Genomic DNA, 22,258 nt, shown 5'->3' on the forward strand with positions numbered 1-22,258 from the left:
TTTATGGTTGTTGTTAGTCCCAAACGACACCTTCTCAAATCATCTCATTATAAACACACAGTGGGAATGGATGAGGTGGTCATGGCTGCAGGGTAAATTATTTCATAAATTAGGAACTAATTAACCCTTTTTACATTATTAAGTGACTATACCCTAAAACGCATTAACATCACAGTATCTTTTCTGCACTTTCGCACGTTTTCACATTGACTAGTCAAACACATAACATTTTCATTCTTTTATTGTGACAGCCTTTTTCTTTCAGTGAAAACATACTGGAGAAATCAAATAAAAAGTGACAGATACAACAGAACAGGACCTAGCCAAAGCAATACTCATCAACTCTTTCCACACAACTGTCCTGTTCTGCCCCCCAGCGTTTATTACAGTGCATTACACACAGTACGGGAAAAATAACTGTTACTTAACACTAAAATCATTTGTTTTTAAATATCTGAGAAGAGCCTTTTGGTATAAAAAGGAAGATAATACACACTAAACAATACAGCTAGAGAATAGGAGTTTTGTCAGATGGAATATTAAAAGTTAAAATTAACAGTCGCATATTACATTTCACACAACCTGCCCCCTAGTGGAGACACTGACACATTTCACACAAACACAAAGTACAGTGGTTCAGATGCAGATGTTTATTGTAACTCAAGCACTCCCCCTCTCTCTCTCCTCCTAGAGCTATCCGCTGCCTTTGTGGATAAGAGCGTTGGCTAAATTATTAAAATGTCAATGTAAACAAACAAAAAAGTAAAACACAGGAGTAAACAAGAGTAAAAAAAATAAAATACAGCAACCTTTCTCACATTTAGTACTAGTAAAATACTGATTAAAAGTGCTAGTGCATCAGAAGAAATAGAAATTAAAAACACTGAGAAGTGCTTTTGGTTCTTTGTAACTTTAAAAAAGTCACAAAAATACCCATAGTCCTCATCTGCAAAAATAAAAACTTGCCATGGCAATCCATTTCCCATATTGTATGAAACAAAAAAGTAAAACATATCCCTAATACAAAAGCAGTTGTCTAAAGTAACTGTTTAAATTGTATATACTGCATTATATTCTGTAACATTTACTCCATATTCAGTGATGTAAAACCTTGACAGACGTCGTAATAGTGTCTCAGGAAGTAGGTAGATAAAAAAAGATGTAGGTACTAGCTACGTACTACATGATTGAACATCTGCCTCTCCAACTGCAATTCAAACCATCAAAGTGAACACTGTCACATTCACCTAGAATATCAGTACAGTAACACAACTATGAGAATGTCAGTTGAATAAGAATCTCAGTTGAACAGCAGGGTGTCAGTTAAGTCCAACAGTGCATGGCTGTGCCCAATGCCCTCCAACCCCCCCCCTAAAAACAGTCCTGTTGTATGAATACCATACTGCTACAGAAACATTATGTACTGTAAAGGCACAGCAGGTATAAAACTGGAAGAAAAAAAAGCAACATTTTTTGGCATCAGGTTCCATCAAACATGTGACTATAGCCCTTTGTAAAGGTACCTGGACTTTGGTTGTCAAAGTAGGATTATAGTAAGGTTGCAAAAGTCCCAAAACATTCCCAAAATCCCCAGATTATTCAGAAATGTCACTTGAAGAATTCCAGGTTGGAGAAATCCCTCCTTGCATATTACTTCCTGATTCTTGGAATCCTCAAAGCAGAGATTACTGAAAAAAAACATTTTAGAATTTTGAGAAAGTTAACGGATCCATGCTTTCAACCCTAGACAGGATTAAGAGAGAAGTAACCGATTGTCCTGTTCGGTCTGGGTGGATCAGCTGGGGGAGATCTCAGACACTATGGGGAAGGATGGGAAGGCAGAACAGGAGTCTCTGTGCTTCAGTTTAAACATGAGTTGCTCTTTCTCCTGGGTGAGCCTCTGACAGAGACCTGTCTGCCTGTCTAACGTCCCTTGGAGGTCCTGGTGCTCTTTGGAGAGCTGCCTAAAGACAGGAGCACAGGGAAGGACAAATATTAGAAGACACGTATACAGTGCATTAGGAAAGTAAATCAGACCCCTTGACCTTTTCCACATTTTGTTACATTACATCCTTATTCTAAAATGGATTAAATAAATGTTTTTCCTCAATCTACACACAATACCTCATTATGACACGTTTTTGCAAGTGTTTTTAAAACAAAAAACAGAAATAACTTATTTACATAAGTATTCAGACCCTTTGCTATGAGACTTGAAAGGCACACACCTGTCTATATAAGTTCCCACAGTTGACAGTGCATGTCAGAGCAAAAACCAAGCCATGAGGTCGAAGGAGTTGTCCATAGAGCTCCGAGACAGGATTGTGTTGAGGCACAGATCTGGGGAAGGGTACCCAAAAATACCTGCAGTATTGAAGGAAGAACAGTGGCCTCCATCCTTCTTAATGGAAGACGTTTGGAACCACCAATACACTTCCTAGAGCTAGCTGCCCGGCCAAACTGACAAATCGGGGGAAAAGGGCCTTGGTCAGGGAGGTGACCAAGAACCCGAGATGGGTGAACCTTCCAGAAGGACAACCATCTCTGCAGCACTCCACCAATCAGGTCTTTATGGTAGTGGCCAGATGGAAGCCACTCCTCAGTAAAAGGCATGACAGCCTGCTTGGAGTTTGCCAAAAGGCACCTTAAAGGACTCTGACCATACGAGATTCTCTGGTCTGATGAAACCAAGATTTAACTATTTGAACCAGGCATCGCTCATCACCTGGCCTATACCATCCATACAGTGAAGCATGGTGGTGGCAGCGGTGATGTTCTTCAGTGGCAGGGACTGGGAGATTAGTCAGGATCGAGGGAACGATGAACGGAGCAAAGTACAGAGAGATCCTTGATGAAAACCGGCTCCAGAGTGCTCAGGACCTCAGACTGGGACGAAGGTTCACCTTCCAACAGGACAATGACCCTAAGCACACAGCCAAGACAACGCATGAGTCGCTTCGGGACAAGTCTCTGAATGTCCTTGAGTGACCCAGCCAGAGCCCGGATTTAAATCCAATCTCTGGAGAGACCTGAAAATAGCTGTGCAGCAACGCTACCCATCCAACCTGACAGAGCTTGAGAAGATCTGCAGAGAAGAATGGGAGAAACTCCCCAAATACAGGTGTGCCAAGCTTGTAACGTCATACCCAAGACTCAAGGCTGTAATCGCTGCCAAAGGTGTTTCAACAAAGTACTGAGTAAAGGGTCTGAATACTTATGTAAAATGTGTTTTTGCTTCATCACTATGGGGTATTGTGTGTAGATTGATGAGGGAATAAAACGATTTAATCAATTGTAGAATAAGGCTGTAATGTAACAATGTGGAAAAAGTCAAGGGGTCTGAATACTTTCAGAATGCACTGTATTACATTGATAGTTTGACAGAAAGACATTCATAATGAGCGAGAAAAAAAACAAATCTGTAGCAAAGTAGATTTTTAAATATTTTCCTGACCTCAAATCACTGTTCATCAAAATTCTACAAATGTAAAGGCATTGCCGTAAGTAGAAGTAGCACCAAAAAGTAATCCAGCATCTATATACTTTAATATAAAAGAGGAAATTACACAAGTTTCTACGGGGAAATTTCACTTTTACACTAAAGTACTGTAAACTGCCACAACTTGCTTCCTTTAAGAAATATTCCTACCACTTTCTCCACCAAGTGGCACCACATTCACATCTTATGTAAATGCCAAAGCCATTTGCTAAATTTAAGTTTGTTTGAACAGATCTTAAGTTTGTTATCTATTTACAGCCTTGTTGCCATGTAGTCTTCTACAATGTGACTTCCTGGTACAGACCTATCAACGTTAACTCCAGGGTGACAGACTGTTACCCACGACTCCAGGGTAACGGACTGTTCCAACAGACAGAGATGGTGTGGATATCATATGATAAGTAGCAGCAGTTCTTACTGTATAAGGCTTTGATGGTTGTCAATCCGAACCCTCAGGTCCTCGTTCTGCTGTAAAACATTTATGACCTGGTCTTCCAGAGACAGATTCTTCTCCACCTGACGTGGTAGAAATACAAAGTTAGGTGGTGAAGACTTGTTATTTTACCTGAAATGCAACATAACAACTCAACGTTTATATCCCAGGACAAATTAGCTAGCAACAGCAAGCTAGCTAAATAGGACAAATTAGCTAGCAACTGCAAGCTAGCTAGCTAAAATTGCCATAAATGTTTAATGCTTTTCGACCTGTCCCCAAATTTATATAATTGGTTAAGAGTTTGTTTTGACAGTACAACCTGCGTGTCGTGAAGGCGTTTGGTTTGGGGGGAGAAAATACATTTGCGCCCGGATACGGTGTCAGACTTCGAGAGACTATAACCGAGTATTTTTTGACAGTGCAGAGCACCTAAGATTTCTTGTTTCTGTTTTATTCCTCTGTAAAGTGTATTGAGACTGTGATGATGCACTTTAAATAAACTTTGACTAGGAGAAATATAAGAGTCAGGTGCCTGGACTAGTCTGTCAGCCAGTCCAAGTCCCAGTCAACCTACCAGAACCTGCATCTGTAGCAGTTTGTTCCCCTGCTCCTGAATACGTTCACTCTTCATCTCAATGACAAACAGCAGACTCTCCTGCTCCTGCTCCCAGAATGGCCCAGGACTGCCATGGGCCTGGAAAGAGAAAGAGAGAGAATAAAATGAACAGCATAGCAATGAGACCTGGAGACCAGATGTCTAAAACAACAGTCCAACTAAGTGAACTGCATACACAAGCCATGTAGAAACAGACACATTGTGCAGACACGTACACACACACACACACACACACCTGAATGTTCCGCTGCAGGTCCTTCTTGAAGGTAGACTCGTCAACTCTCTTCTTTAACTCATTGTACACGTGGAGCTCTGTAGTCAGCTCCTCTACCTCCTCCTTTAAAAGAAAACCTACTGGTCAGTTCTGTACTTGTTATTACACAGTTAGAAGGTAAGGGGTACTGTATAGACAGACCACAGTACATCAAACAGGAGATACAAACTGATCAAGTTAAAGAGACAACTAAACACACATACCTTCAACACTTTCTCTGCTGCCTGGTGTGTCTCTGTTAGCCGTTGTCTCTCTTCACTCTGTATCCTCTGCCGTTCTGTGGGGGATAATAGGGATTCTATATGTAGTTCTACGGACCGGGATAACATCAGTCAATGATTACTCATTCTCATTCCAGTTCCAACACATTCCACATGGTTATACCATCTACATACAGAAGTTATTTCACATGCTCTAGTCTTGCCTTCCATCTGCCTCTCGTGCTGCTCTGTAGTCCTCTGGCTCTTCTCCCCATAGAAAACAGTCATGTCAGAAGCCGTCTCCGTTTTCACCTGGAGATGATCAACAACACAAGGACAGGGTTGACGCCATGTACATCCACACTTGTCATAGGAGATAGTGAAAACCAAATATAAAACAACAGTGAGAACTTTGTTACATAAACAAAACAAGTGTATAATGCCAGATGACCTGCTCTACCAGGTGTATAATACCAGATGACCTGCTCTACCAGGTGTATAATACCAGATGACCTGCTCTACCAGGTGTATAATACCAGATGACCTGCTCTACCAGGTGTATAATACCAGATGACCTGCTCTACCAGGTGTATAATACCAGATGACCTGCTCTACCAGGTGTATAATACCAGATGACCTGCTCTACCAGGTGTATAATACCAGATGACCTGCTCTACCAGGTGTATAATACCAGATGACCTGCTCTACCAGGTGTATAATACCAGATGACCTGCTCTACCAGGTGTATAATACCAGATGACCTGCTCTACCAGGTGTATAATACCAGATGACCTGCTCTACCACGTGTATAATACCAGATGACCTGCTCTACCACGTGTATAATACCAGATGACCTGCTCTACCACGTGTATAATACCAGATGACCTGCTCTACCAGGTGTATAATACCAGATGACCTGCTCTACCACGTGTATAATACCAGATGACCTGCTCTACCACGTGTATAATACCAGATGACCTGCTCTACCAGGTGTTCTGACTCCAGGCTGCACGTCCCTGAAAACATGGGCAGTGTCCCTGGAAACATGGGCAGTGTCCCTGGAAACATGGGCAGTGTCCCTGGAAACATGGGCAGTGTCCCTGGAAACATGGGCAGTGTCCCTGGAAACATGGGCAGTGTCCCAAACGGCACCCTATTCCCTATGTAGTGCACTACTTTAGACCAGAGCCCTTAGGGACTATATAGGGTGCAGCCACTGAGACCGCAACTCAAAACGCTAACCAGGTTCTTTGTGTAAGACACTGTAATTCAAATACAAACCACAATGCAATTCTGCAGGAGGAGCAGATTGACTTGTTCTGATCTGCTTAGTAATAATATGCTGTAGTAGTGGATTTGTGGCTCACACTAATTAAACACTAATGCCCTTTTCATACTATCGTGCCAACCCTGTGCCAACTGTACTGCATTGGCATGGATATTTTCTTTTCACATTGTCATCTCCAACGCGGTTCTGGCAACTAATGGTGGACATGCTGTATAGTCAGGCCAGCGCAGTACAGTTGGCTAGGCTCTGCTCAGTGTGGAAAGGGTAGATGGTGAATGTAAATATTTACAGGGTAGATGGTAGATGGTGAAGAAAAAAAAATCTAAATGGTACAGGGTATATAAACTCAGCAAAAAAAGAAACATTCTCTCACTCTCAACCACATTTATTTTCAGCAAACATGTAAATATTTGTATGAACATAACTGAGACAAACTGAACAAGTTCCACAGACATGTGACTAACAGAAATTGAATAATGTGTCCCTGAACAAAGGGGGGGGGGGGGGGGTCAAAATCAAAAGTCAGTCAGTATCTGGTGTGGCCACCAGCTACATTAAGTACTGCAGTGCATCTCCTCCTCATGGACTACACCAGATTTGCCAGTTCTTGCTGTGAGATGTTACCCCACTCTTCCACCAAGGCACCTGCAAGTTCCAAGACATTTCTGGGGGGGGGGGGACGGCCTTAGTCCTCATCCTCCGATCCAACAGATCCCAGACGTGCTCAATGGGATTGAGATCTGAGCTCGTCACTGGCCATGGCAGAACACTGACATTTCTATCTTGCAGGAAAATCAGCCATACTGCTCATTCTGTGCGTGGTGGCATTGTCATGCTGCAGGGTCATGTCAGGATGAGCCTGCAGGAAGGGTACCACATGAGGTAGGAGGATGTCTTCCCTGTAATGCAAAGCGTTGAGATTGCCTGCAATGACAACAAGCTCAGTCCGATGATGCTGTGACACACCGCCCCAGACCATGACGGACCCTCCACCTCCAAATCAATCCCGCTCCAGAGCATAGGCCTCGGTGGAACACTCATTCCTTCGACGATTCACGCAAATCCAACCATCACCCCTGGGGAGACAAAACCGCGACTCGTCAGTGAAGAGCACTTTTTGCCAGTCCCGTCTAGTCCAGCAACGGTGGGTTTGTGCCCATAGGCGATGATGTTGCCGGTGATGTCTGGCGAGGACCTGCCTTACAACAGGCCTACAAGCCCTCAGTCCAGCCTCTCTCAGCCTTTTGTGGACAGTCCGAGCACTGATGGAGGGATTGTGCGTTCCTGGTGTAACTTGGGCAGTTGTTGCCATCCTGTACTTGTCTCGCAGGTGTGATGTTCAGATGTACCAATCCTGTGCAGGTGTTGTTACACGTGGTCTGCCAAGGACTGGCAGGCTGTCCGTCCTGTCTCCATGTAGCGCCGTCTTAGGTGTCTCACAGCACAGACATTGCAATTTATTGCCCTGGCCACATCTGCAATCCTCATGCCTCCTTGAGGCATGCCTAAGGCACGTTCACGCAGATGAGCAGGGACCCTGGGCATCTTTCTTTTGCCGTTTTCCAGAGTCAGTAGAAAGGCCTCTTTAGTGTCCTAAGTTTTCATAACTGTGACCTTAATTGCCTACCATCTGTAAGCTGTTAGTGTCTTAAGGACCGTTCCACTAGTGCACGTTCATTAATTGTTTATGGTTCATTGAACAAGCATGGGAAACAGTGTTTAAACCCTTTACAATGAAGTTACTTGGATTTTTACGAATTATCTTTGAAAGACAGGGTCCTGAAAAAGGGACGTTTCTTTTTTTGCTGAGTTTAGTAGATGGTGAATGTAAATGGTACAGGGCATATAGTTGATGGAATATAGTGAATGTAAATGGTACAGGGCATATAGTAGATAGTGCATGTAAATGGTACAGGGTATATGGTACAGTGCATTCGGAAAGCATTCAGAACCCTTGACTTTTTCCACATTTTGTTACATTACAGCCATATTCAAAAATGAATTAAATATTTTTTTTCTCCCTCAATCTACACACAACACCCCATAACAACAAAGCAAAAACAGGTTTAGACATTTCTGCTAATTTTATTTTATAAATAAATAAAAAAATGGAAATATGACATTTACATAACTATTCAGATCATTTACTCAGTACTTTGTTGAAGCACCTTTGTCAGCGATTATAGCCTCGAGTCTTCTTGGGTAAGACACTACAAGCTTAGCACACCTGTATTTGGGGATATTCTACCATTGTTCTCTGCAGATCCTCTCAAGCTCTGTCAGGATGGGAAGTGTCACTGTACAGCTAGTTTCAGGTCTCTCCAGAGATGTTCGATCAGGTTCGAGTCCTGGCTCTGGCTGGGCCACTCAATGACATTCAGAGACTTGTCCTGAAGCCACTCCTGCGTTGCCTTGGCTGTGTGCTTAGGGTTGTTGTCCTGTTGGAAAGTGAAACTTTGTCCTAGTCTGAGGTCCTGAGCACTCTGGAGCAGGTTTTCATCAAGGATCTTTCTGTACTTTGCTCCATTTATCTTTCCCTCGATCCTGACAAGTCTCCCAGTCCCTGCCGCTGAAGAACATCCCCACAGCATGATGCTGCCACCACCATGCTTCACCATAGTGATGGTGCCAGGTTTCCTCCAGATGTGACGCTTGGCATTCAGGCCAAAGAGTTCAATCTTGGTTTCATCAGATCAGAGAATCTTGTTTCTAATGGTCTGAGAGTCTTTATGTGCCTTTTGGCAAACTCCAAGCGGGCTGTCGTGTACCTTTTACTGAGGAGTGGCTTCCATCTGGCCACTCTACCATAAAGGCCTGATTGGTGGAGTGCTGCAGAGATGGATGTCCTTCCATCTCCACAGAGGAACTGTAGAGCTCTGTCAGAGTGACCATCGGGTTCTTGGTCACCTCCCTGACCAAGGCCCTTCTCCCCCGATTGGTCAGTTTGGCCGGGCGGCCTGCTTTAGGAAGAGTCTTGGTGGTTCCAAACTTCTTCCATTTAAGAATGATGAAGGTCACTGTGTTCTTGGGGACCTTCAACGCTGCAGAAATGTTTTGGTACCCTTCCACAGATCTGTGCTTCGACACAGCCTGTCTCAGAGCACTACGGACAATTTTTTCTACATTTTATTTTTTTCTTCCAAAAACATTTTTTTTTTTCCACTTTGTCATTATTTGTAGATTACATTTTTTTTTTTTTTTAAATCAATTTTAGCCAAAGGCTGTAACATAACAAAATGTGGAAAGAGTAAAGGGGTCTGAATACTTTCTGAAGGCACTGTAGGTATATAGTATATGGTGAATGTAAATGGTACAGGGTAGATGGTAGATGTAAATGGTACAGGGTAGATGGTATCTGGTGAATGTAAATTGGTACATGGTGAATGTAAATGGTATATGGTGAATGTAAATGGTACATGGTATATAGTACATGGTGAATGTAAATGGTACAGGGATATAGTAGATGGTATATGGTGAATGTAAATTGTACAGGATATTTTTTTATTTATTATTACCAGGTAAGTTGATTGAGAACAAGTTCTCATTTACAGCAACAACCTGGGGAATAGTTACAGGGGAGATGAGATGAATAAGTCAATTGTAAGCTGGGGTTGATTAGGTGGCCATGATGGTATGAGGGCCATTTTGGGAATTTAGCCAGGACACTGGAGTTAACACCCCTACTCTTACGATAAGTGCATTGGTATCTTTAGTGACCACAGGGAGTCAGGACACCCATTTAACGTCCCATCCGGAAGACGGCACCCTACACAGGGCAATGTCCCCAATCACTGCCCTGGGGCATTGGGATATATATATTTTTTTAAACAGAGGAAAGGGTGCCTCCTACTGGCCCTCCAACACCACTTCCAGCAGCATCTGGTCTCCATCCAGGGACCAACCAGGACCAACCCTGCTCAGCTTCAGAAGCAAGCCAGCAGTGGGATGCAGGGTGGTATGCTGCTGGCCGATGGTATATGGTGAATGTATATGGTAAACGGTACATGAAGGGCTGGAAGTAAAAGTAGTCCAGCAGTGAGCTGAGGGCTGGGGAAGTGGGCTAGCAGTGAGCTGAGGAAGTGGGCTAGCAGTGAGCTGAGGGCTGGGGAAGTGGGCTAACAGTTACTATCTACCTTCTCAGTGATACGGTGGTCCAGATCACACTTAAGGTAGTAGTGGATTGATGGTCTACAATAAGTGGGCTAAAGGATGACCCATCCATTTGGTTCCTGGCTACCCATCCATTTGGTTCCTGGCTACCCATCCATTTGGTTCCTGGCTACCCATCCATTTGGTTCCTGGCTACCCATCCATTTGGTTCCTGGCTACCCATCCTCTCTATCCATTTGGTTCCTGGCTACCCATCCATTTGGTTCCTGGCTACCCATCCATTTGGTTCCTGGTTACCCATCCATTTGGTTCCTGGCTACCCATCCTCTCTATCCATTTGGTTAGAACAGAAATGAATCTTCTGTGGTCTAAGGGTCACCTACCTTCTTAGTGATGTTGTGGACCAGAGCTCTCTATGGGGTTAGCTACCTTCTCAGTGATGTTGTGGACCAGAGCTCTCTATGGGGTTAGCTACCTTCTTAGTGATGTTGTGGACCAGAGCTCTCTATGGGGTTAGATACCTTCTCAGTGATGTTGTGGACCAGAGCTCTATATGGGGTTAGATACCTTCTCAGTGATGTTGTGGACCAGAGCTCTCTATGGGGTTAGCTACCTTCTCAGTGATGTTGTGGACCAGAGCTCTATATGGGGTTAGCTACCTTCTCAGTGATGTTGTGGACCAGAGCTCTATATGGGGTTAGCTACCTTCTCAGTGATGTTGTGGACCAGAGCTCTATATGGGGTTAGCTACCTTCTTAGTGATGTTGTGGACCAGAGCTCTCTATGGGGTTAGCTACCTTCTCAGTGATGTTGTGGACCAGAGCTCTCTATGGGGTTAGCTACCTTCTCAGTGATGTTGTGGACCAGAGCTCTATATGGGGTTAGATACCTTCTCAGTGATGTTGTGGACCAGAGCTCTCTATGGGGTTAGCTACCTTCTCAGTGATGTTGTGGACCAGAGCTCTATATGGGGTTAGATACCTTCTCAATGATGTTGTAGACCAGGGCACAGAGCTCTCCTTGTGTTGGGTCTTTTAGTAGCCCCTCCCTCTCCTGGGTCCCAGAGGCAGAGAGCACCTCCCGTAGGATCTTCAGCTGCCACTCATACTGACCCAGCTGCTTCTCCGTTTCTAGACCCACGTTCAGCTCCTCCAGAAGGACTTTACCTGGAGGAGGGGATACCAGGGTTGTATTCAGTAGGTTACAAACTGAAGAAAACAGACAAACAGGGAGGTTCAATACCTGAACATGTCCAATAACAACAATTGTGTTCTACATGGCAAAATTCTACGTTCGCTATGTTACAATGTACCTGAACACGACCCATGGCTGTGGTTATCAAGGCAAAAACCTTGCTAGAATGCTCAGATAGAAATATATTATGTAGACATGTAGGATAAGAAATCACGTCAGTTCTATCATGTATATTGTACAGAATGTTCCACAGGCTTTGCCTACTGCTTAGTACTGCGTGATTGAGCCATTCCCATAATGTAGTTGGCAGAGGGGTTGAACCAAACCAGACCTGGCTGCAACCTTTACTGGTCAGACTAGACTCAGCACAACACCAGTATTATATACTAACTCAATCTGTCTGACTATAAAATACTTATAGCTACACTGATATGTGTAAGGGGAGGGGGGTTCAACTTCTGAGGAACTCGGACTAGTTTGGTGAACCACATTCCGAGTGATGATTGACCTTCCTGAGACATGGAGACTTGTGTTAGCTCTCAGAGTTAATGCCTTAGGTTTTTAGCTCAGCAGGCTAGGCCAACACAGTCTTGTTCACTCAGGCACGTGAAGGCATGACCCTGAGACCCATAATTACATGGCAACAGAGTACACACCAAGTACACACCAAGTACAACAGAGTACACAAAAAAGTACCTGTTGAGTACTCTAATGCAGACAGCACAGTGTTGACACAGTGTTTCCAAGGCCATCTAAGCATTCAAAACTGACTGGTTGAAATTAGGTCATTATGATGTCACTTTAAAAATCTGTAATTCCAACCAGTTTCTGGGTGTAGTGACATCATTTCAACCCACCGGGATCATGACAAAGTGTGTGTCATTTAAAACATTCAGATAGCGTCTGCTAAATGGCATAAAATAAGTGACTTAGTCATGCATGCATACATTACTACGTACGAGGAGCCCAAGGAATCACACCCACAATCCTGGCATTGCAAGCGCTATCCTCAACAAATTGAGCCATACTGGAGCCCAGTTATTATGTACAGGTTATTAGTGGGCCTAATAATAAAAGAGGATTTTATAATGAGTCAAGAGGCAGTGTGATGTGTAAAACCCTCTGCATCAGATATGTATTAAAGACAACCAGACAAGCAACAGGAGAGGAGGAGTCACAGTGTCAGTCCACAACGCAACAGGAGAGGTGTAGTCACAGTGTCAGTCCACAACGCAACAGGAGACGAGGAGTCACAGTGTCAGTCCACAACGCAACAGGAGACGAGGAGTCACAGTGTCAGTCCACAACGCAACAGGAGACGAGGAGTCACAGTGTCAGTCCACAACGCAACAGGAGACGAGGAGTCACAGTGTCAGTCCACAACGCAACAGGAGACGAGGAGTCACAGTGTCAGTCCACAACGCAACAGGAGACGAGGAGTCACAGTGTCAGTCCACAACGCAACAGGAGAGGAGGAGTCACAGTGTCAGTCCACAACGCAACAGGAGAGGAGGAGTCACAGTGTCAGTCCACAACGCAACAGGAGAGGAGGAGTCACAGTGTCAGTCCACAACGCAACAGGAGAGGAGGAGTCACAGTGTCAGTCTACAACAGGAGTGGAGGAGTCACAGTGTCAGTCCACAACAGGAGAGGAGGAGTCACAGTGTCAGTCCACAAGAGGAGAGGAGGAGTCACAGTGTCAGTCCACAACAGGAGAGGAGGAGTCAGTGACAGTCCACAACAGGAGAGGAGGAGTCACAGTGACAGTCCACAACAGGAGAGAGTCACAGTGACAGTCCACAACACAACAGGAGAGAGTCACAGTGACAGTCCACAACACAACAGGAGAGGAGGAGTCACAGTGACAGTCCACAACACAACAGGAGAGGAGGAGTCACAGTGACAGTCCACAACAGGAGAGGAGTAGTCACAGTGTCAGTCTACAACAGGAGAGGAGGAGTCACAGTGACAGTCTACAACACAACAGGAAACCACACTCCTCACCTTCTCCATCTTGACTGTTGTTGACCTCCTTCACTGTCTTCTCTTCCTCTTTCACTTTGCTTTTCCTCTACAAGGAGAAAAAAAAGAGTTGTATTGTATTCCTACATCAGACACACAATCTCTCAACATATTACAGATAAATAAGAACAAAAAGTATTTTTTTTTTTACTTCAGTTAATTTTAGTAAATACTTAAACATTTTTCTATCCCCCCCTTAAAACTGCATTGTTGGTTAAGGGCTTGTAAGTAAGCATTTCACTTGTATCCAGCGCATGTGACAAATAAAATGTGATTTGAATTCCACACTATTCTATTCTGTATGTTTTGAAGTACCAGGGACAGGGTAAGGTGTACCAGGGACAAGTGGAACAGGGTAAGATGTTATGTAAAGCTTCTGATTGGTGCTTGACCCATATGGCTCTCTCACAGGGAGTGATTAGTTCCCACATGACTGGAAATGAATCATTACTTTGTCCAAAAGTTACGTAACATGTCCATGATACAGTTTTATGATTCAGCAGCTGACCTGGGTCTTCATACTAGTTGTACAATGTGATACAATGGTTATTTACTTCAAACTGATCATACCAGTAATTATAGAGCCTTAATAAAAACATTTCTGCATTAGATACATTACGTTGTTGTAGAATAACCTATACTAGTTCAGCATAGACATCTACACTAAGGAGTTACAGTAAGGTCAATCATAACTGTTTTTGTAATTGGGCAATTCCATGGTATTGGAATTACGCTGAGACTCACATTTTCCCCCATTTAAAAATGTATACAAAAACAAAAACTTTTAAATCAAATGTAACAAACCATAGAACTATATACACAAGGACTACTTAGAAAAACACATTTACAGGAAGAACTGTGCAGATACAACATTTTACCGTAATTATCTTATCAAACCGTAATTATCTCAGTTCTTCCAGTAAATGGAAAATGTGTTTTGTTTGTTTAACTGTGTAAATTCTTCAAAGTAGTCTGTGCATAGAGTTGTATGGTTTGTTAAACTCTGAAATCAATGATTTTTGTTCAAAATAAAATTTTAAACAGGGAAAACCCAGTCTGAGCCTTATTCCTTTATCGTGGAATTGCCCAATACCAAATATTAGCCAAGCTTGGAAGAGACAAAAAAAAAAAACTGTTTGAAGCATTTGGTGACTACTCTACACCAACGTTTTCCTAAACTGTCAAACAATACCAAGGTTCCTGACATTACTAGGAGACCAGATCACACAACATTACATTGTGTCCTGTCCCCACTGTGTAGAGACTGAAGAGTTAAGTCTGTGCAGACTGTAAAAAACAAACAGACCAGATAGGTGCAGTAAAATGTACTGTTTTACAGGATCAGCCATAGTAGTAGAGTACTCCTGTAACACATTAGGTTAAGTGACTTGCTCAAGGGATGATTGGCATATTTTTTCCACTTTGTCGGCTCGGGTATTCGAACCAGCGACCTTCTCGATTACTTGCCCAACATTTTAACCGCTAGGCTACCTCCTGCCCTGTCGTCCATGGAGACCAGACACCTTCTGACATCCTCCCACAACACAACGTTATCCCACCACCACTACCGCTGTGTAAACACATAGAAACTCCAAGCAACAAGCTTTATTTGTGCCTGGAAAACATGGGGTGTATCCTAAATGCCACCCTTTCCTATATAGTGCACTACTTTTGATCATGGTTTCCTAGGGAGTTCATTACAAAGGGTACAGTGTGTCTTATGGCTCCAATAAATACCATCTTCCTTCTCACCAACCTGGCTGCTCCAATAAATACCGTGTTCCTTCTCACCAACCTGGCTGCTCCAATAAATACCATGTTCCTTCTCACCAACCTGGCTCCAATAAATACCGTGTTCCTTCTCACCAACCTGGCTGCTCCAATAAATACAGTGTTCCTTCTCACCAACCTGGCTGCTCCAATAAATACCATGTTCCTTCTCACCAACCTGGCTGCTCCAATAGTCCAATAAATACCGTGTTCCTTCTCACTAACCTGGCTGCTCCAATAAATACCGTGTTCCTTCTCACCAACCCGGCTGCTCCAATAAATACTGTGTTCCTTCTCACCAACCTGGCTGCTCCAATAAATACCGTGTTCCTTCTCACCAACCTGGCTGCTCCAATAAATACCATGTTCCTTCTCACCAACCTGGCTGCTTCAATAAATACTGTGTTCCTTCTCACCAACCTGGCTGTTCCAATAAATACCGTGTTCCTTCTCACCAACCTGGCTGCTCCAATAGTCCAATAAATACCGTGTTACTTCTCACCAACCTGGCTGCTCTAATAAATACCATGTTCCTTCTCACCAACCTGGCTGCTCCAATAGTCCAATAAATACCGTGTTCCTTCTCACCAACCTGGCTGCTCCAATAAATACCATGTTCCTTCTCACCAACCTGGCTGCTCCAATAGTCCAATAAATACCGTGTTCCTTCTCACCAACCTGGCTGCTCCAATAAATACCGTGTTCCTTCTCACCAACCTGGCTGCACCAATAAATACAGTGTTCCTTCTCACCAACCTGGCTGCTCCAATAAATACCATGTTCCTTCTCACCAACCTGGCTGCTCCAATAAATACCATGTTCCTTCTCACCAACCTGGCTGCTCCAATAGTCCAGTAAATACCGTGTTCCTTCTCACCAACCTGGCTGCTCCAATAAATACCGTGTTCCTTCTCACCAACCTGGCTGTTCCAATAAATACCGTGTTCCTTCTCACCAACCTGGCTGTTCCAATAGTCCGATAAATACCATGTTCCTTCTCACCAACTTGGCTGCTCCAATAGTCCAATAAATACCATGTTCCTTCTCACCAACCTGGCTGCTCCAATAAATACCGTGTTCCTTCTCACCAACCTGGCTGTTCCAATAAATACCGTGTTCCTTCTCACCAACCTGGCTGTTCCAATAGTCCGATAAATACCATGTTCCTTCTCACCAACCTGGCTGCTCCAATAAATACCGTGTTCCTTCTCACCAACCTGGCTGCTCCAATAAATACCGTGTTCCTTCTCACCAACCTGGCTGTTCCAATAAATACCGTGTTCCTTCTCACCAACCTGGCTGTTCCAATAGTCCGATAAATACCGTGTTCCTTCTCACCAACCTGGCTGCTTCAATAAATACCGTGTTCCTTCTCACCAACCTGGCTGCTCCAATAAATACCGTGTTCCTTCTCACCAACCTGGCTGTTCCAATAAATACCGTGTTCCTTCTCACCAACCTGGCTGTTCCAATAGTCCGATAAATACCGTGTTCCTTCTCACCAACCTGGCTGCTTCAATAAATACCGTGTTCCTTCTCACCAACCTGGCTGCTTCAATAAATACCGTGTTCCTTCTCACCAACCTGGCTGCTTCAATAAAGAAAAGTGACTCCAGAAAGACACTGTAGAGACCAGTACAGCATGACGTGTGATGGGCCTTAAATCTCAATAAAGGATCTTAACATGATGTGTGATGGGCATGCGTTTTATTACCTGCTTTAAATCTCAGTTAAAGATCTTAAACACACAAGTCCAGGGGCACGAGGTGGGGTTGGAAAGGCTCTCTTTAACATGACCATAAATCACACCTTCTCTTCCTTCTCAGGCTGTACGTCCCAAATGGGACTCAATGTAGTGCACTACCTTTTACCAGGGCCCCATAGTAGTTCACTACAGAGGGAATAGGGTGCCATTTGGGACGGAGGGCCCGTCTCCCCAGTCTTTTTAAACATTGGAGAAACTTCCAACGTTGAGTTATGTCTTTACTGATTAAATGCACAGGGAACATCCTAGCCCCATGGCAGACTGTAGCCTACACCAGACTCCTAATGTTTACAAGTTCCTCCTGGCCCTAGAGTTAAGGTTAATACTGAATGTTTTGTGACTTTTGTGAGAAATATCTAGTCCAGGTATGCTCTCACAAGAGTTGAAAGAAACTTTCCAAGAAGAGTTCGAAATGTCAACAACAAAAAATGTGAATAAAGAACAGGCCTGTAAAAGGTACACGCATAGGCGACAGACATGTACCACCGGCTGAGAGAACGAGAAAAACAGCCCCCAACTCAAAGAAAATTCAGAAAACTAAAACCACATCTTCAATACAACAAAGGACATTCAGACTTAGTTAAAGGACATTTAATTTAGACTGTGGTTGAGTCTTCCAAGCAGAGAAACACATGTTCCGTGATATGCCATTAACACTTGGCTGAGGAGGAGTTTCTTCATGTGGCATTTTCATCATGGTCCGGATGGAGCCCCATATTGCTGTGTGTGTGTGTGTGTGTGTGTGTGTGTGTGTGTGTTTCTGTCTCTCCAGGCTTCTCTTGCAGAGCCCTCTCTAGCAGATCTTCACACTTCTCCAGTTGCCTACGTCAACCAGCCAAACAGATGGTTTTGTGATCTGCTCTGCAGACGCTGCAATACAGCTCGCCAGCGGCTTGGTTTACAGTACCTCTTAAGTACTTACTTTTTTTGTAAAATAAGAAAATCTTTTTATCTCAAGGAGTGCATGTCAAACACCACCATTGAGAAATGAAGAAATCCACTCACAGAGAATCTTGACTAATCAATCAAAGGACACCTGCTGTTTTTAACTGTGTAAGTGGTCTCAATGTGTGACTGTTTGATGCATTGCCAGATGAGTTGAAGGGGAAATAAATTGAACTTAATCAATCTAGTCTCGCTCTTCAACGCCTCCTGGAAGTGGTACAATCTTGGGTATCATTTCTGGATGGTAATATAAGCCTGTGTCACTGGTTGTAAATGTCAGAGGCAGTACTAGTACATCTAACTGTAGCCTACTGAAAATACATTTAACTGGATGTTAATAATTACACTTTCCATATCCCCAAGTCACTTCTTTCCTATCACAAAACAGTGCAATTTGTAGTTATCAGTAGTCGTCACAGGAAACATCAACTGATTTTGTGCACTTAAGTAGAAAAACCCGACAACTCGTATGATCAGAAAGTTAAAAAAAACTTCACAGATGTAATTCACTGACTATGTAGGCTACAGGGTGTCAATCAATTAATACAATGTATAATTTACTGATGATGATACAATGACACACCTAAGGTCATTGATACAATGCATCACCACCAGTGACTGTCAATGTCTGGTCAACCTGTAACTTCCTATAATTAATGCGGAAGAATGAGGTCAGATTAGTTCACTGAACTGTTACGTTTGACAAGTAGAGTTTGAAACCGTGGGAAAGTCAGTCTCAGAGGATAGACATCTTTTAAATTATTTTCAGCACATCTGTTTCCAATTAAAAAAAACTTTGAGAAAACGTCGCACAAATTGACTGATAGAATACATCACGCGTTGCAAAACACGGATGTTAATCCCCAGGAATAAAATCCACTAGAGATTAACGCATGTGGGAAATGAGTCTATAAACTAACAATGTTGCTTGATCGATTAAAACAAATAAAAATTCAACACGCCTGTGTCGTGCTACGAATCCGTGCGACAATGGGAAGCTACAATAACAAAACACCACTTGGTTACTTAATTAATATCCTAGATTATTTCACAACAAAGATGAATAAATACCGTTTTCTTGCAAATTCTGCCACGCACCTTGCTGTGGCTGCAACCCATGCCTGCCCGCGTCCTCTCGTCAACCCTACCAGTCCCTGTCTAGAGTTACCAACTCTTCTGAACACTGCGCCTCGCCGGTCTGTGGTAGGGTCTCTCAAGAGGTCTGTGCTGCTCACTCTCACTCAGAACAACTCACTCAACTCGACCAGATGGGCGGTTCTCTTTAAAAATCAAAAACACTGATCTTAAAACAAACTGAACCGACCCACGTTCTAGAAGGGGAAACAGGGTGTAGATCAGTGGATTGCCCATCCTGTTACGCAAAATTGAGGCTTGTGGGTGTTTCAAGTCTATCGATTTGACATTTTACCGTAATACACCGAATACACTCCCCATTAGATTTACATCACACATAATAGGTTACCTAATCATAGGTTTCATGCATGGATTGTTTTTCCTATTGCCCAGAGGCTATTTAATTATATCAGGCCTACAATGTGCCCAATAATATTGAATTCTCACTGTAGTAAGATACAAATAAAGAACTGTATGGATTGATCTGAACCTGTCATTTTTTTTTATAATACATGTTGGGGAAGAGTCCATGTGAAAAACACACATAGTCAATGGACATGTGAAAGACACAGTAGATACATCCATCCCTCCCTACCTCCCTCCCTCCCCATCCCTCCCTCCCTCCATCCATCCATCCAGGGAGGAAGGTCTGTCAGAAGGAAATGGGCCATGTTTTTACTTTACAGATAAATTCCGTCTCTGAGGAGAAGGTCATGCTGATGTTGCGGGGGGGGGGGGGGGGGGGGGGGGGGCGGGGGGGGGGACGGGCGGTAGCCAGCTGTAAAGACTCCATATAGCCCTCTGGGATCATTTACCAACCTAGAATTATTGTTTGCCCTCATGACTTACAAATCAGATCAAATTGTATTTGTCACATGCTTCAGTGTAGACTAATAGCGAAATGCTTACTTACAGTCTTTCCCAACAATGCAGAGAGAAATAAAATAGACATATAATAGGAAAATACATAATAATAAAAGTAATAATAAATACACAATGAATAACAATAACTTGGCGATATACACGGGGTACCAGTACCTAGTCCATGTGCAGGGGTAATTGAGGGAGATATGTAAATAGTTAACCAAATAGCTAGCCAGACTAACTATTTAGCAGCCTTATAGCTTGGGGGTAGAAACAGTTCAGGGTACTGTTGGTTCCAGACTTACAGTACGTAACTGTATTCAAGACAACTGGTTGATATGAACAAAAGAAACAGACAACTGATGCTGGAATGTTGGAGTTATTGTCAAAACCCCACCCGTTCTAAAGATGTTACAAGTCTTACATATCCAAGGCCTTCTTCAATAACAACATTCATTTCCAGAGGTTCATCAAATCAGAGTTCTGATCTCTCACAGCGTCACAGGGAGGGGGGGCTAAATGACCTATATGTATGGAATGTATGGATGTGTGTGTGGGTGTATGTGTGCGTGCGTGTGGACTTGCACACAGAATGTAAACTACTGGGCAGGTTGGCAGTGTCCCATGAAGAGCTCTGCTCTGATTGGCTTTTGGCTGACAATCACATTTCCCAAAGGTGACATCATGGGTTAAATGCAAAACTACAAGAGGTTAAACAGATATGACTCTGAAAGTTGGCACTCTTACAAAAATACATTTCCCTGCAATTAACATTCAATAATTTCAACATTGAACAAAGAGATTTTATCTCATAGATAAGACTCAAACAAATATGACTCTGAAAGTTGCCCCCCCCTTACAAAATACCTATATTATCTCAATCAACATTACATTATTTCAACTTTGAACATATTAAAAGACAGAAAGTCTCTCTTGCAAAATAGTTGATAAACAAAAAGTTGCATAAAAACAATCAAAGTGTGTAGAACAATGGATTCCAATGTCTTTGTTTACACAGACAAACCAGCTGTCTTCTCTACATCCCATATTTCTTTAATCTGAGACAACAGCTGTCTTCTCTACATCCCGTATTTCTTTAATCTGAGACAACAGCTGTCTTCTCTACATCCCGTATTTCTTTAATCTGAGACAACAGCTGTCTTCTCTACATCCTGTATTTCTTTAATCTGAGACAACAGCTGTCTTCTCTACAACCCGGCAAAGAGTTCACTGAAACAGTGAGTCTAGTTTACACTAAGGATAGATGTGGTACCTCTACAGTACTCATGAAAGATGTGTCACCTCTACAGTACTGATCAAAGTTGTGGTACCTCTACAGTACTGATCATAGTTGTGTCGCCTCTATAGTACTGATCATAGATGTGGTACCTCTACAGTACTGATCATAGATGTGGTACCTCTACAGTACTGATCATAGATGTGGTACCTCTACAGTACTGATCATAGATGTGGTACCTCTACAGTACTGATCATAGATGTGTCACCTCTATAGTACTAAGGCCAGATCAACCGTAAAAATCCCCCAAATTTTCATTTTTGTCAAAACCCAGTCTATTTTTGGGTTAGTGAGCTCTAATCCCACATAAAAAGATGGCGCAGTGGTTCGTTGAGAACTGTGTGTGTGAACAGTGAAACTGTTCAGTAACAGTAGCAGCTGCAGTGTCTCAGTTACACCACTGGACCTATAGACCCCATATGCACCACTGAACCTATAGAACCCGTACACACCACTGGACCTATAGACCCCGTACACACCACTGGACCTATAGACCCCGTACACACCACTGGACCTATAGACCCCGTACACACCACTGGACCTACAGACCCCGTACACACCACTGGACCTATAGACCCCGTACGCACCACTGGACCTACAGACCCCGTATGCACCACTGGACCTATAGACCCCGTACGCACCACTGGACCTATAGACCCCATACACACCACTGGACCTATAGACCCTGTACACACCACTGGACCTACAGACCCCGTATGCACCACTGGACCTATAGACCCCATACTCACCACTGGACCTATAGACCCCGTACGCACCACTGGACCTATAGAACCCATACGCACCACTGGACCTACAGACCCCGTACACACCACTGGACCTATAG

The 22,258-nt window shown here is 43.4% G+C and overlaps 1 protein-coding gene across 2 annotated transcripts; it reads right to left on the minus strand.

Moving 5' to 3' along the window:
* Positions 1–223: 223 nt before the first annotated feature.
* On the minus strand, positions 224–19,494 carry LOC106612235 (coiled-coil domain-containing protein 69). Of its 2 annotated transcripts, none has more exons than XM_082956093.1 (9): positions 19,218–19,494; positions 13,622–13,688; positions 11,405–11,589; positions 5,250–5,337; positions 5,029–5,102; positions 4,787–4,888; positions 4,510–4,629; positions 3,918–4,015; positions 224–1,964 (listed from the first exon to the last, which is right to left on the minus strand). In XM_082956093.1, the coding sequence occupies exons 1-9, from the start codon at positions 19,236–19,238 to the stop codon at positions 1,796–1,798; spliced, it is 924 nt and encodes a 307-aa protein (XP_082812219.1). In that variant the 5' UTR covers positions 19,239–19,494; the 3' UTR covers positions 224–1,795. The 2 variants fall into 2 exon arrangements, with proteins under 2 accessions (XP_082812219.1, XP_014068694.1); XM_014213219.3 differs by having other exon boundaries at positions 19,191–19,444.
* Between the last annotated feature and the right edge of the window lie 2,764 nt (positions 19,495–22,258).

This window comes from Salmo salar, chromosome 09 (assembly GCF_965601325.2).
Source record: "Salmo salar chromosome 09, fSalSal1, whole genome shotgun sequence".
Classification (NCBI taxonomy): domain Eukaryota; kingdom Metazoa; phylum Chordata; class Actinopteri; order Salmoniformes; family Salmonidae; genus Salmo; species Salmo salar.